At 35.8% G+C, this 15,681-nt stretch overlaps 2 protein-coding genes across 6 annotated transcripts in view; one reads left to right on the top strand and one right to left on the bottom strand.

Annotated features, from left to right (window-relative positions):
• The window catches only part of Cops2 (COP9 signalosome subunit 2), a 26,188-nt gene extending 23,019 nt beyond the window's left edge, over positions 1–3,169 (bottom strand). For 2 of the 3 annotated variants that reach the window (XM_015480682.2, XM_015480683.2), the window contains exon 1: positions 3,022–3,169. In XM_015480682.2, the coding sequence (XP_015336168.1) occupies positions 3,022–3,075 (54 nt within the window). In that variant the 5' untranslated portion in view covers positions 3,076–3,169. The remainder of the gene's footprint in view (positions 1–3,021) is intronic. The other variant, XM_048793166.1, reaches the window with a different exon arrangement.
• A 145-nt stretch (positions 3,170–3,314) lies between these two features.
• The window catches only part of Galk2 (galactokinase 2), a 101,840-nt gene continuing 89,473 nt past the window's right edge, over positions 3,315–15,681 (top strand). Inside the window, exon 1 of one of the 3 annotated variants that reach the window (XM_048793167.1) lies at positions 3,315–3,521. In XM_048793167.1, the coding sequence (XP_048649124.1) occupies positions 3,502–3,521 (20 nt within the window). In that variant the 5' untranslated portion in view covers positions 3,315–3,501. Of the gene's footprint in view, positions 3,522–13,279; positions 13,491–15,681 lie in introns of those variants that run through there. The other 2 variants (XM_048793168.1, XM_015480096.2) reach the window with 2 other exon arrangements.

Below are 15,681 nucleotides of genomic sequence, written 5' to 3'. Positions count from 1 at the left end.
GTGTAGGAAGGATAGCAGGATATGCACATTATTACCCTATGCGCATATAAGATTACACAACTGGTGTGATTCTATGTCATGTACAACCAGAAGAATGAGAAATTATACTCCATTTATGTATGATGTGTCAAAATGCATTCTACTGTCATGAATAACTAATTAGAACAACAACAAGACAAGAAAAATAATAATAATAAACACTCATTCACTAATCCCAACTAAAAACTAGACTAGGGGAATATAATGAGGCTCACAGTTTAATAATATATATACCAAGTGGAACTATTCTATTTTTTTAGACAATGATTTCCTTTTAATTCAATTATATTCAAATATATAACATGTAACCTATATAGAAGAACTTACTAAAAATATTTTTTGGTATGAAGTCAGTTTGTATTAAATCCTTTCTAAAAATATTGGAAGTACTAAGTAACTTCATGCTACAAGGGTAAACAATTATAATATACAACCTATAAACTATCTTATCAACTTAATAAATGGCACTGTAGTTATTATTTAGTAATAACAGATCAGCAAATAATCTATAAATCTGTAACATTTACACAAGATTAGAAGGCATCTACTACTACTATGTCTTATTTACTACTATATAATTTATTATTCTTAGAAAATGCTTGTTTTTGCCTGTAATAAAAACCAAACATCTTCAAAATAAGAAGTCAAGTATATTAACTTTCTTTTACTTTGTTTTTTTTTTTTTTTCTCAACAAACATTAATTCTCTTTTCTATCAATTCTTGGGCACAAATTATTTACTTTCTTGGATAAAAACAGTATAGAAACAGAACTTTTAATTTTTCAGGTAAATCACCCATTTCCGCTCTACTAGGCAAGAACAAAAAGTGATACAGGGTATTAAAATTTATCAGTGAATAAATTTACTGATAAATAAATTATAGCCTATGAAGATATAATGAATATCACTGGTCAGAAATGTGCTACGCTAGTTAACAAACTAAACTGAAATGATAACCAATTTTCCAACAAACAATACCTTTTATCAAAAAGAAATCTCCCTAAGACAGCAGATCAATTCTGTAGGACTTATGAATGTGAAGAAACAAAAAAGGACCTAGGTAAAATAATGCAATCAAAGTTTTAACTGTTAGTAGACAAAGTGTAATAACTTCTACTATTTGACATGATTGGGGATCTTGAATGTTATCTTACAGATGAGATGGGTGAGGAAGAAGCGCTATTTAACAGAATGCAGGAAAAGAAAGGACCCCCTCCTTCCCCCATTTCATTTAATTATGTAGTAGTTTCTTTCTAAAAAGTTAAATTCAATCTTATTCTACTGTTCATGTAGAGTAAGCCCTGAAAGGCTGAGCAAACAGTTCAAACATTATATGTTTAGTTTAAAATCTTGCAAATATTAATTAAGTACTTCCTGGGATAAGGTTCTCATCACTGTAACTTTACATTTTCAGTGATTATCTTTTAAGTTAATCTTAGTGCTAACAAGTGGTGTATTTAAATATTATTGCTTAGGAAAGATGAGTAGAAATTTTTAAAAACATCAACTAAAACTATAAACACATTTAAAACAAACACTTTAACACCTGTAATATAAATATACATGTAATAAAAACACGTAGATATAAGTAATACGTTTTTAGAGAACTGAAGGCACTGCCTAAGGCTGGTCTGTGCAAACCTGTTAGGCAGAAACCATAACTATTAGCAACATCCTTCAGTTAACTTCAATAATTACCCAAATCTCTACTATGGCTTTCAAGTAATAGCAAGCGCATCACTCTCCCTTTTGCAAAATGTACCTTCCTTAAAAATGCAAAGACTAATTGGAAATGACTTCTGGATTCCCATATGCAAAGAAGTTATATATATAAATTATCTTGAGAATCTCTGACACTTAAAAATGAGCCAGATTTCCTAAAGCATTTACCTCACAACTTTACCATAACGCATCATCATCATAATATAAAAAACCAGGGCCGGGATATGGACAGAGCTCAGTGGTAGAATACTTGCCTAGTGTGAGGGGGGCTTTGGGTTCAATCCCCAGTACCGAAACATCAACAAAACAAACTCTCCTCTCAAAACAAGAACCAAACGAAATGCCCCCAAATAAATTGATGCTAATTCTTGATCATGATAATTTTTCTTAGTTTCCATACATTTGGTTTTGAATACGAACCTGAAACGTTGGTAAAACCTGTAAACCCGTTAATAAATTAAACTTTGAATCTTTAAAAAATCACCACTGAACTAGATAAATTCGTTTATTTCTACCCCGTTTATGTTTTAAACGTTGAATACTGGGAAATTTCTTAAATGAAGGAAAAATCCCCCTATCACCCCCGCTCCCCCCAAAGTCCCAACAATAACAAGCAAAACCTACCCCTACTCCAGCTTTCTCTTTCAAGAACTGAAAAAGTAGTTCAACTTTTTTTTTTCAGCTATCCTTGCTCTGAACTCTTCACTGTATCCCTACTTTTGACCAAAACTGACCCCGGACAAAAGTATTTAAGCTGTTTCCAGGAAGGTAGCAAGCAGCGTTTCGCGTTCGGGCCTGGGCCAGTATCGGCCCCCCCCCCCCCCCAGTTTTCAGATCTTCTCTCGGTTTTTCGCACCCGCTCAGGTCAGTGTGAAGAAGGGTTCGGAATGCTGGGCCCCAAAGCGGAAAGCTAGGGCCTAGACCGCTGCACTGTCCCGGAGGCGGCTCGCGCGGTGGAGGAGGTAGGAGGCATCGAGAACCGGACGCCCGGGCCGGTGTAAACCAAGAAGGCGTTTGGACTTGGAGCGTAAAGGCCTGGGACCCCCTACTCGGCCTCCTTTACCCTCCCCTCCCCCATGCCGGAGAAGCAGGGCCCAAGCCGGGTGCGGGAAGGGGGAGGAGGTAAACCCGTCCTGTCACTGCACTCGGAGAGGCTCAAAGGGACACATGCTCTACAGGGAGACGCTGTAGCCTCCTCAGCCTCGGCCCTAAAAGCCAGACACCATCTCCAGCCCCAGAATTCCGTTCCCTGCGCCTCACCAGGTCGTAGTCTTCCTCATCATCGCACATGAAATCATCCTCCATGTCAGACATCTTGGCCGGGAGGGGGGGGAGGGGAGGAGAAATTGGAGACAACCTCCTCCCACAATCCTCCGCGGCTCAGAGGCGTCACTCCCAGCGTCTCCTCGTCTTCCCGTCGCTCTTAGGGGAGCTGAGTTTCTTCCCGGAACTAATGCTTTCAGCATCTAGAGGATTTGCTACCACGGTAAAAGAGGGTGCACTGCCCCACTCTTCCTGCGAGACGGTTAGTGCCTTAGCAACTAAACATAGCAACTGGCGAATCTGGTGCTGCTGATGTCTGTGGAATGGTCTCGGGAACTCTTCGCTCACATGGAACAGTTTCTAGTCTCCTAGGTGGGGGAACAGTCTCCTCCCTTGCTTGGGACTCTGGAACTACCTCATTCTGGTGAAAGTAAGGTCAGCCTAGGACCAGAAGCCTTTCTTGGAGAAAAGGCTGACATGCCAGGCCTTTGCGACAGGTAGTATTATCTCTGCCACTGTTATTTGTGTGTACTTAGGCCACACGTTGATGTTTGAAGATCCTTTTCAGCAGCACGATTTACAAGTAATGTTTGTTATATTTGTAGTTGGCAAAACAGTTCCCTGGACATCCCGAATTAGGTATGCATCAATCGGTTAAGGCACAGCCCTTATAAGTCCGTGTTTGTAACAATAATCCTGCCTCATCCATTCTGTCATAGAATCTAACACAGATATTTTCCTTAATAGCCTTTTCCTCTTACCACTTTATTATGAGAAATTTCAAACATACATAAAATTGAAATAATAGTATAGTGGACACATGTATATACACTATGAGCTCTACTTGCCTGTGTGTGTGTGTGTGTGTGTGTGTGTGTGTGTGTGTGTGTGTGTGTCTGTGTATTCCCTGAATGAAGTGAAAGGAAGTGGCAGATATGACACATCACCCCTAAATGCAGTTATATTTATTTCCTAAAATTAAGGAATTCTATGCAATCACAACATTATTATTACATATTAGATTAACACTTTCCTGATATCCTTTAATATCAAGTGCACGTTCAAAATTACTCTCTGAAACATAAAATTTTAGAATTGGAAGAGCCTTTAATGATATCATTTAGAATCCAAAGCTTCCTAACTCTCACACTAAAGATTCTGATTCAGTAGTTCTGCCGTTGAGTTCAGGAGTTTGTACTTGTAACTTTAAAACAAAACAAAACCTTCCTATAACTAGGGTGAATAACTGTAAATCCTAGTTTTCCTGGGACAGAGATGGTTTAGTACAGCGATCCAGCATTGTAATTAAGAACACTTATAATTTAGAACAATAAATCACATGGTGATTCTACCTGTAATTCATAGTTCTTCAAAATAACATATAGAACCTCAAGGTAGTTAAGAGGTTCATTTGCACATAGTTTTGATTCTTACTCAAGATACCAATTCTGAAAGTGATTTTTAACCTTGTGCATGCTGATCACATTTGTAAAATTACATGTTGATTTACACTGAATTTACTTACATATTTTGTTGCATTTCAATGAAATACCTTATTCTTTATTGGAAAAGAATTACTCAAAAAGGAATACTTGTTGAGTAAATAAATAAATATGTTATCAAATCTTTCTGTTTAGAAAATGTGCTTGTATGCACCTCTAAACATCAAAAAAGTTTCTGTCCATAAAAGTTCTTTTTTGTTACCTTATTTACATATCCTATTCTGAATACTTTGTACAGCTAAGATATTCTTTTATTTTTATTGACATCGATTTTATTTAGTGGTAAATAGCTGAAAAAAATGTGATTTAACAGAATGTATTGGTGTGACATGGTATCCTTGTTGAAAGTAAATCTTATTTTTAAAAAATACTTTTAAAAACTAGGATTATTGAAGTACAATTTAGCAGACTTATTGAGGTACATTAAGCAGCACATACTTAAAGTATACAATTTGATGAATCTTGTCATATGTGTACCCCTGTGAACCAGCACCATACCAAGATAATGAGCATATTTATCACTGTGGAAGTTTCTTTGTAGGTTCCTTGCAGATTCTTGGTAATCTGTCTTCTCCCTCTTTCACTTTTCCTGGGCTACCTCTGATCTGCTTTTTGTCACTGTAGATTAGTTTACATTTTCAGTAGTTTTATATAAGTGGAATACACTGTGTACTCTCATTTGCCTGGCTTAACTCAGTATAATTATTTTGGCATTCATTCATGTTGTTGCATGCATTGTTGTAGCTTTTTTTTTAACTGATGAGTGTACTATTATATGTATATACCACAGTTTTTCTATCCATGTGCCTGTTGATGGATATTTGAGTTTTTTGTTTTTGGGTTTGTGGCTAATATAAATAAAGCTTCTAAAAACATTTGTGTAAGAGTTTTTATGTGGATATGTTTTATTTATCTTGGGTGTCCTGTTTTATTTATCCTTTAAAGTGTCTCCCCCGTTATTCATGCTCTTGGATAACTCTTTATCCTTTGAGTTTGGGTGGAGTCTGTAACTTGATTATAACTAGTAATCAAGAATAGTTGATAGAAAAATCGATGTACAAGATATGTGTACATTATTACATTAGACAGGATTGTTAAGTTCATCTGGCTAGGAATAATTATCTCTTTTAATGACTTAGAGGAAGGCAGTTAGTTACCCATGTTGTGAAGGACTATGTGGCAGGGAACTGAGGGTTGCATCTGACCAACAGCCAGCAAGTAATTGTGGCCTTTACTCTGATAACCCACAAGGAGCTGACTGGTGCTTAAAGCTACTTGAATCTGAATCCTTCTCTATTTGAACATCAAATAAGACCTTGTGAGTCTCTAAAGTAGAGGACCCATTAAGTTGTGCCTTGACTTCCTATTCATAGAAATTGTGGGATAATAAATATGTATTGTATTATACCAATAAGTTGGTGATAATATTGTTATGCAGCCATGGGTACAAATAAAAATAAATGCCTAGTATTGATGGGTACATCATATAGTATATGTGTGTTTAACTTTTTAAGAAACTGTTAATTTGATTTCCTAAATGGTTTTACCATTTTGTACATCTATTAGTAGTGTATAATAGTATTAGTTGTTCCACATACCTGTCAACACTTAGTGTGGTCAGTCTTTTTAATTTTAGCCACTCTAGCAGGAATATCTTCATATCTGATTGTAGTTTTGATATGCATTTCCTTAATGATTAATTTTGAACATATTTTTGTGCTTACTTGGATTCCATGTATTTCTTTGGTTAAATATCTCTTTAATTATTTTGCCTATTTTTTTAACTGGGTTGTTTATCTTATTACTATTGAATTGTAAGAGTTTTGCCTACAGTCAAGGGCAAAGATTCCTTACATGCCTGAAAATAGGTTATAAATTTCCTGTTGTGAAGATGGTATAAATATTCCCCTCTATGTCAGGAAGAGGAAAGCTAGCATTGAGTCTGCATAAACAAACTATTCTAAACCCTTATATTTCATTAGTTCTTCCATATATTCTTAGTTACCTCTCCACAATGTACTGCCCTTTGTTTGTTATACTCCTGAGTGCAGCTGCTTCTTTGGGTTCTTCATGTATTTTTATGAAGTCCCCATTCACATGAAGAGAATAATGGGCCCCAAATCCATCCTCTAACTCTCTTTTGTTTCCTGGCCACGATATGAGCAGTTTTGCCCCACTGTGTGTATTATCTATGATCTGTGGCCTTTCCCAGGCCTAAAGCAATAGAACCAATCTGTCTTGGACTAAAACCTCGGAACAGTGAGGCAAAATAACCTTTTTCTCTTTATTAGTTTTATTATTTGGTTATTATATTATTTATGGTTATTTATCACACTACCAGAAAGCTGACTAATGTAAGACCCCAGCTACTAAATCTAAGAGAATAGAGGAAAAGTTTTTTTTCTCCCCTATAGAATGCTCCAAGTTTCATTCCTTACTTTGACTTTGATATTGTAAGCGTGTCTTTTTTTTAAAATTGCAATTACCCAACTTTAGTAATATTCTTTTTTTCCATCTTAATATTTCTCTTTTTGCATGTTCTCTCACTTATTTTTTAATTTATATAACAGCAGAATGCATCATAATTCTTATTACATATATAGAACACAATTTTTCATATCTCTGGTTGTATACGTAGTATATTCACACCACTTCGTGTCTTCATACATGTACTTTGGATAATAATGATCATCACATTTATTGTTATTTACAATAGGAATTTGTTAAATGAATGAATGATTATAGAACAATAAATGAAACCTGGAATGCTAATTCTAACGGAGGAAACAGATAATAAACACAAAATATCAATGAATAATTAATGTAATTTTGAATAGCCACAAAGACAATAAATCTTATTTAGGGGAAAGAGAAGGACCAGATAGAAGATTGGGATGGTTTTTATGGAGGAGAGATTTCAGACTTGCCTCCAGTTACAAAGTTAGTAAGTGGTCAGGCCATTCTAATCCGGGTTCATTCATTAATTTCTTCATTAAACATTCCCTGAGTGCCTGCTAGACACTGAGCCAGAGTCTTTAAAACCATAGTGAAATGGTCGTTGCCTTCCGGAAACTTACAATTTAGATCCATGCTGTCCAACATAGCAACCAAGTTTTTCTAGTTGGAATTAACATTCGATTAACTGTAAAATATACACTGGATTTCAGAAATTTACTATGAAAAAGTAAAATAGTTGAATTATTTTACATTTTTTAATATTTGAAATGATAATTTGGATTACTAGGTAAAATTTATTAGTAAAATTAATCTTTTTAAAATGGCTTCTAAAAGTTTTTAAATTATATATTTGGTTTGCATTATAGGTTAGGATTCAGTAGATATGGGTCCAAGATTCTCTACTTATAAAATCTTCTGGGTGATGTGGATGCTGCTGGTTTGAGGAGCACATTTTGAGTAGTAAGGTTTTAGACTTGTTAGTCAAGAAAACACAAAAGTAATTCCAGTACTGGTGTGATAATTACTATGAGTGGGCAATCAGAGGATGCTTAGAGATTTTTTTGTTTTATTTTTCATTCTAAAAAGCAATCTATTTTTTATTGATGCCTTGTTGCACATTTTCTTTTCCTTTCATATTGATTTTTAAAAGATTATAATACTATATTTAACTATATAAACATGAATTTTTTGATTCATGAGTTTATCTTTTACTTTTTGGCTTAAATAATTACATGCTAGAGATATATTCAGAAGAATAATCATTGTAAAGAAGATATTAAAGAAGTTTGTTAATTACCATAATGGGAAAATCACCAGAATAATTCACCAAAGTTAATTCTTCCTATTGTAAATAACACTTTGTTAAAATTATAAATCAAAACAGGAAATACTTTCCAGAAGTTGTATAATTAGACTACAGAAGTAACATATCAGGCAAATGATGGTCTCTCTGTGGCCTTAGATTCTTCATTTTTGAAGGTAGAGGTAGGCATTAGGAACAGTAGAACTTCCCACAGGAAGTTCTAAACATCTGTAGATGTCAGCTAGATAGCCAGATCTATGTGACTCTAGCATCCCTGTTTTAATGTCTTATTTTGGTTCAAGTTTTTTTTTTTTAATTACTCCTTTTGGTGTTTATTTGTATTTAGTTTGCTATTATATTTTATCTGAGCAAGGGCTAATATAATTGAAAGAAAAATGATTTAAACTTATCAATTAGGTCTCTGTTTAAGAACATATCATGATATACCATCTATTAGTTTATAATTTAGACTTTAAGCCTTAGTGTAAGTGTGCCCATCTGCCAAAAAATAAAGATGAGAGGTTTGAGATTTGTAGATATAAAAATATGATAAAATTTAAGTGTTTGAATATTTTCACTGCCAGATATGGTTTTCTAATAAAAACCAAAGGAATACCTTCTTAAAATTGACAAAGGAATAATATTTTTTAATCCCTTAAGAATTATTAAAAAAAAGAGAGATAATATAATATACAAAGTTTTCATGGGGATGGGGATATAGCTCACTTGGTAGAGTGCTTGTCTCATATGCAGAATGCCCTGGGTTCAGTCCCCAGCACACACACACATACACACACACACACACACACTCAAGTGCTTCCTTAGCAAGATGCTTGGCATAGAAAGTTATGTAATTGTGTCTGTGTGTGTCTATCTCTGTGTCTGGTAGGGTTCTCTAGAAGTTTGAGAAAAGTTTAAGAGCAATACTTCATGAAAATTATTATGTGTGTATTTCAACTTTGAGACAAGAATTCTAATAGCTTTGTTAATTTGTTTTAAAGCATACTTTGTTGAGATCTCATGAATGGTCACATATTCAGAAGTAGTATGGTTTCTGGACTACAAGTGCAGCGCTGTAATTTTAATTCTAGTTCCACTACACTCTTTTAGTTTGGGCCAGTTATTTAAAAAAAGGATTTTTAAATAATTGCTTCAGAAGATATTTCTAATCCGTATCAATTTTGATGAGACTATAATAGGAATGCATCCAAGATCCAAACTAATCATTTAACATTGGATTTTAATTAGCAAAGTTTGGTCCACAAATATACATTCAATAGGAAGTATTCTTTTATGAAACAGTTTCCATTGTCACTGTGTTCATTTTTTTACCCAGCATAAAATGAGTTTATTTTGTGTTTTAAGAAACATTGTTTTCAAGTTTTAAAATTAGATTATTTTTCAATTGATCTAGGAAGATATATTAGAAACATATCTGAATAAAAAAACTGGTCTGGGCTGAGGTTGTGGCTCAGGATTAGAGCATTCATCTGCTGTGTATGAGGCCCTGGGTTCAATCCTCAGCACCACATAGAAATAAATAAATAAAATAAATGTATTGTGTCCAACAACAACTAAAAAATAAATATTAAAAAACTAGTCTGTCCATTTCCATATTCACTGACGTTCCTAAAAAGTTTATATTTTTTTTACTTAGATTCTCTCCTTATCTAAATTTATTTACAAGAAGTGACAATAATACTGTCCATTACTCAAGAATAAGCCACAATATTATTTTTACTGTGGTTCAAAAATAAGTTATGATTGATTTATTATAAATGATTAGAAAGGCTGTATGATTGTATGTTAGCTTTCTATTATGTGACAAAATACCAAGGTAATCAACTTATAAGTAGGAAAGATTTATGTTGATTCAGTTTTCAGTTCATGATTGGTTGACTATGTTGTTTTGGGCCCTGTGGTAAGACAGAACATGGTGGTGAGGAGCACCTGTTGGAGCAAAGCTGCTCATTCATGGCAGCCAGGAAGCAAAGAGAGATAGGGAAAGAAGCTGGGGTCCCAATATCCCCTTTGTTACGGTTAGTATATGAGGCATTCCCCCAAAATACCTGTGTGAATGCAGGAATGATTAGATGTGAAACAATTGGATTATGAGAGTTGTATCTAGTCAGGACATCCTTGTTTGAATGGACTAAATGGGTGTTAGCTGTAGGGAGTTAGTGTGAGGCTGCAGGAAGTGGGTCAATGGGGGCATGCCTTAAAAGGATTCATCTTGCCTGCAGCCTCTTCCCTTTTTCTCTCTGCTTCCTGGCTGCCACAAGGTAAGTAGTGCTTATGATGTTCCACCTCCCTTCAGGCCCAGAGCAGTGGTGTCCGCTGATTGTGGACTGCACCTCTTAAACTGTAAAAAAATATAAACCTTTTTCTTCTGATTTCTTCTTTTATTTTTTTAAAATTATTTTTAGTTGTAGGTGATCACAATACCTTTATTTATTTTATTTTTATATGGTGCTGAGGATCAAACCCAGTGCCTCACACTTTTGAGGAAGTGCTCTACCACTGAGCTACAACCACAGCCCCTTTGAGTTATTCTTGTCAGAATAACTTTGACTTTGACCATAATAATGAAAACTTGACTGACACACCCTTCAAGGGCATGCCTCCAATGACCCAACTTCCTTCCACTAGGCCCCATGTTCTAATAGTGCTACATACTGGTAACAATGCCTTTAAGACATGATCTTTGGGGAACATTTGAGATCAAAACCATAACAATAAAAAAGAAGCTCAGAAAACAGAGTTACTTTTTATGATGTACCATTTACAGTAATAACTCAAGGGGATGCCCAGGGTCTTCCACCCTTGGGCTAAACTGATACTATGCATCTATATGTTAGCTTCTATTTCCTTTCCCGCTTCTTACATACACATATATAATGATAGAATTCTGGAATAGCAACATATTGGATTTATCTTAAGTTATGTTACTACCCCTACTGTGACAGGCATTTATTCTCCAAATTATGCTACCAACACTAGTATTTCAGGTTTGAGTGTGTTCTCCAAAAGGCTCAGGTGTTGGAACCTTCAAGAGGTGGATCTGGTGGGAGGTCATTAGGGGGATTGCCCTGGGAAGGGATTAACACTGGTCTCTTAGAGTGAGTGAGTTGTTGAGAGAACTGGTTGTTAGAAAAGAGAGATCCTGAGCCAGAATATTCTTGGCTTTTTGTCTTACCATGTGATTTTTTTTTTTTTTGTACACATACTTCCACCATTGTGATGATATCTGCCATGAGCCTCCAAAATTTTAAGCTAAATAAACCTCATTTCAGGGCTGGGGGTGTAGCTCAGTGGCAGAGTTCTTGCCTAGCACACGCACTCCCTGCTTCTATCCCCAGCACCACAAAAATAAGACAAAAACTGAAATAAACCTTTATAAAATATCCATCCTTAGGTATCATGTTATAGGAAAAGAAAATTGTATAATACAATCATGTTGGCTCAAACTTCCTCAACTGGAGTATCTTGGAATAGATGTATTACTAGCTGGGTTTAATCTTTGTGTTCTGAGGTACAAAATGTGCTAGATTAAGAATTAATAGAGCTAAATTTTAATTTGAGTTTTGCTGCTGATGAGCAGTGTGATCTTAAGCATATCATTTTACATTTCAGTCATCAGTTTATCTTATCTAGTTATTAAAAACCAACCTACTAGGCACTATTCAAGATGTCTTTTCCCTCAGGTTGGTAAATCTAGTGGTAGTGATGGTGGAGGTGGTGAGACAGACAATAAACACATAATAAATATGCAGGGTAATTTTTTGATAATTTTGAGATCTAAGAACATTAATATGTTAGAGTGATGTGGTGGGGATGTTGTGCTACTTTAGATAGGGCATCTGGTTTTCTCTAGGTAGTAGTGAGAAACTGATGTGACTCCATTTTTGAGAAATCAGCTTCTACCTCAAGGCCTGTCCTAAGGAAGGGGGCGTGACCCTTGTCCTGGGAAAAACCTACCCACCCTGCTGAGTTGTTTGTCTGCAAATAACAGGAGAGATCTGTGGCATAGGGTGTCCTTGACTCAGTTAAGCTAGGTGAAGACCCATAGCAACCCTCTAGCAACCACCAATCAGCATGAGACAGGGAAAATACGGGGGATGACCCCCCAGTAGTTTATGGTGGTTGATAACATGTTGGGAAACCAGATAGTTTAGTACACCCTTGTGGCCTAAACCAATCAGTTCAAAGGAATCCCCCTCTTGTACTAACCAATCACCCCTACCCAACTGGTTCCCGCCAGTGAATGTGCTAATCAATGTTAAGAGTTGTTGTTTGATTTTCCCGTGATATGGAATGATTTGCTGTGTGATGTTGTGACGCAAAACCTATAAAATCTCACTGGACAAAGGACCAGGACTCACTCCCTGGGACCGCTGAGTAGGAACCGTTGTGAGTCCAGGCTCGAGTTTACGATAAAGACTCTTGTGTGATTGCATCAGATTGGGCTTCTGGAGGTCTATTGGGGTCCCACGAATCTGGCATTACAGTAGGAAATCTAAGGGGTTGCTAAGGGTGGATGCAGAAAAAAAGTTTCCTTCTTTTCCTATTATGTTTCTGAAAGGCTTATCCTGAAAATAAATGCAAGTACGTTTGCATTAGTGCTGCATCAATTTTATGCTGCTTGATTTGGAAATAATCCACATAGAAGAAATTGCTAAACATTTCAGTGTCGTTTTGGAAGTAGCTGGTGGACGTTAAAAAACAAACAAAAACAAAACTCCTAACTTAAAAATTGTAGCCTCAGATAGATCAGATGACTAAGGTGTGTGCGGGTCTCCAGGTTATCACTCTGCAATCAGACTTATTCACAGTTTGCAGAAAGAAAACCTCTTTCAGCTTGGCATGTGCTTGCGCAGGGCCTCCAAGAGTCCCAGTTCCTGTAAACTTAGTGTAGGACTGTGGTTGCACTTGTCAGTGACCGGAAGGGAACTTTGGCCCAGAGCCCAGAAGGAGGAGCTGGAGGCGGTGCCTGGAAGCAGCCACCTCAGCGCAGCTGCAGGATTTCCGCAGGGTGAGAGCCAGTGCTGTCCGGAAGAAAGGAGCATCTGTAACAGCCGGTTATCTCGTGATTGCCTTAGGAGATTTGCTTCTAAACTCCAAACTGCAGAAGAAAACAGGATCTAGCGAAATATGGCTACGGAGGGCCCTGCCAGGCGTCGAATCCAGGTGGCAGAACATCCCAGGTGGGGGAGAGGCAAAGCCACCTATTTTGGGATCTCCTAGGTTAGCTGGTTGCAGATAAGGTTCATGGCTTTTGGCTGCTTTTGTTACTGGGGAGCAGACAGAACTCTTGTAATTCTCTAAGACCAGGCTTGCAAGAAAGAACATGCGTCAAATACGTTACTACACCTTGGCTGCTACCAAGGATTGTTGTGTATTGCTTCATTTCTGCAGATTCTTCTTTTCCGTTTCTTGATGAAGGTGTTACAGTCTTTCTACCCAGTTTCAGAAAAATGTCCGAATACATTCGAACTCCTCCATTTGCTTTGCCTGCCCATTGATAATTGCTTTTAGAAGTCATCTTTCTAAATATTCATTGAAAGCAAACACAGAAGCCTCGTTGGTCTTTGCATCTTAAAAGTAAACCCTGGAATCTGAATTGTCATTTAGGGAATTTGTTGCCAATCCCCAGCTACAGAATAACTGGTAATTTGGTGATGGCTAGTGGAGGATATTTTAAATTACAGATACTTTGTAGAAACACTTTGTTCTGGTTTATAGTGATAAAATCTCATTGAATGATGTCTTTTACTTGCTGTGCTGCATTAGCCTAAGAGCTTTTCTGGGGTTGACTTCTTTCACACTTTGCTGTTATTAACTATTTTGTTTTCTCTAACATCAAGTCTTTAAGCTCCTTCTATTTCCTTATTTATTACTATTATGGGTCAGTTGATGATATTTTCATTTTGTATTGGGCCTGACAAATTACACAAGTTGCCCTAAAAAGATGTTCTTTCATGCTTAAGCCAGCAGTGTGTCTTCAATTACCAGAAAGAAACATAATTTTTAATCATAAAGACCAGCATAGTTTTGGAGTATCTCTGAATGTCTTCGATTTTGAGTGTTTTAATGTTGCCCTGGTATATATGATTGAATTAGAACACATTGTTAAAGGCATGCTTCACCTAAGAGTAAGGAGGAATTTGTTACATGAAAATAAATCCAGGCCCTTGTAGCTTAATCTTTTTATTACATAAAATATATCCATTATGTATTTCAAATGTTTCCATTTTATATGATTTTGATCATAAAAATCAATTTCTATAGTTGGCCCTGCAGTGGCAAGAAGGTAACAAATACAGCTACATGCACTAAAAATGAAGAATTGTTTACCAAATTTCCTTAGTGTTCTCCCTTGTTTTGATAGTATTTATTCATGTAAAATGTATTTAATGTTAATATTTATTTTTCCTTGCTAGCCACAGAGGAGATCATAAAAGTAGTCAAGAGAAGTTCTGCTATTGTTTTTGAGTTGTGTGTGCACTGTGTTGATGATCAACTTCAAGCAATATTTTATTCTTAGGAATCTTTTGAAGCCACATATTCACTTTAGGAAGCATATGTTTTGTTAACTCTTGAGTGTGATGTATAAATCTAACTAACCAGTCACATGTTACAATTCACTGAGGGCCCCAGTGGGAGCCTGTCTCCTAGTGGAATTCCTTCTCTTTCCTCAAGATACCTCATCAACTTCATAGGACACAAGATACTCTGAGTAAAGGCATTAGTGAACCACATTATACAAATATAACCACATTATAAAATAATTTCTTTTTTATTCTTCTTAATAAAAAATAATTTACAAATAGAAGCTCTAATATTTTATTTTTACATCCCATCTATGCATCTCCCCTTTACTGTAAGACACCAAATTCCACTGTTTTAGCTTTCTTTGCATTCTTAGCAGTAATATCGCCTCTTTTCCTTTTCTTTGTGATTAAGTTTTAAGTTGTTGGATTATTATTTTTGTAATAGCTTTGTTAATTTTTCACATACCATATAATTCACTCATTTAAAGATTACAATTAAGTGGTTTTTAGTATTTTCAGAATTGTGCAATCATTACCACAATCAAATTTAGAAAACTTCTTGACTGAAAAAGAACCCAATATCCCATTTGGTATCATCCCAGACTTCCCATTCCCTCACCTCCCACTGCCCCACTAACCCTAAGCAACTATTAATGTATTTTCTGTCTCTATAGGTTTGGTTATTCTGGGCTTTCAAATAAATGCAAGTCATAATCATGTTTGAGTTCTTTGGATTGGCTTTTAAAAAAATATAGCATGTATTAAAGTTTTATCCATTTTGTAAAATATGTCATTATGTCATTCCTTTTTATGGTCAAATAATATTCTATTGTATGGATATACT

The sequence above is a fragment of the Marmota marmota genome, unplaced genomic scaffold (assembly GCF_001458135.2).
Source record: "Marmota marmota marmota unplaced genomic scaffold, marMar, whole genome shotgun sequence".
In the NCBI taxonomy this organism is placed as follows: Eukaryota; Metazoa; Chordata; class Mammalia; order Rodentia; family Sciuridae; genus Marmota; species Marmota marmota.
The sequence above is the reverse complement of the archived record's forward strand: the minus strand, read 5'-3'. Positions and strand labels throughout refer to the sequence as shown.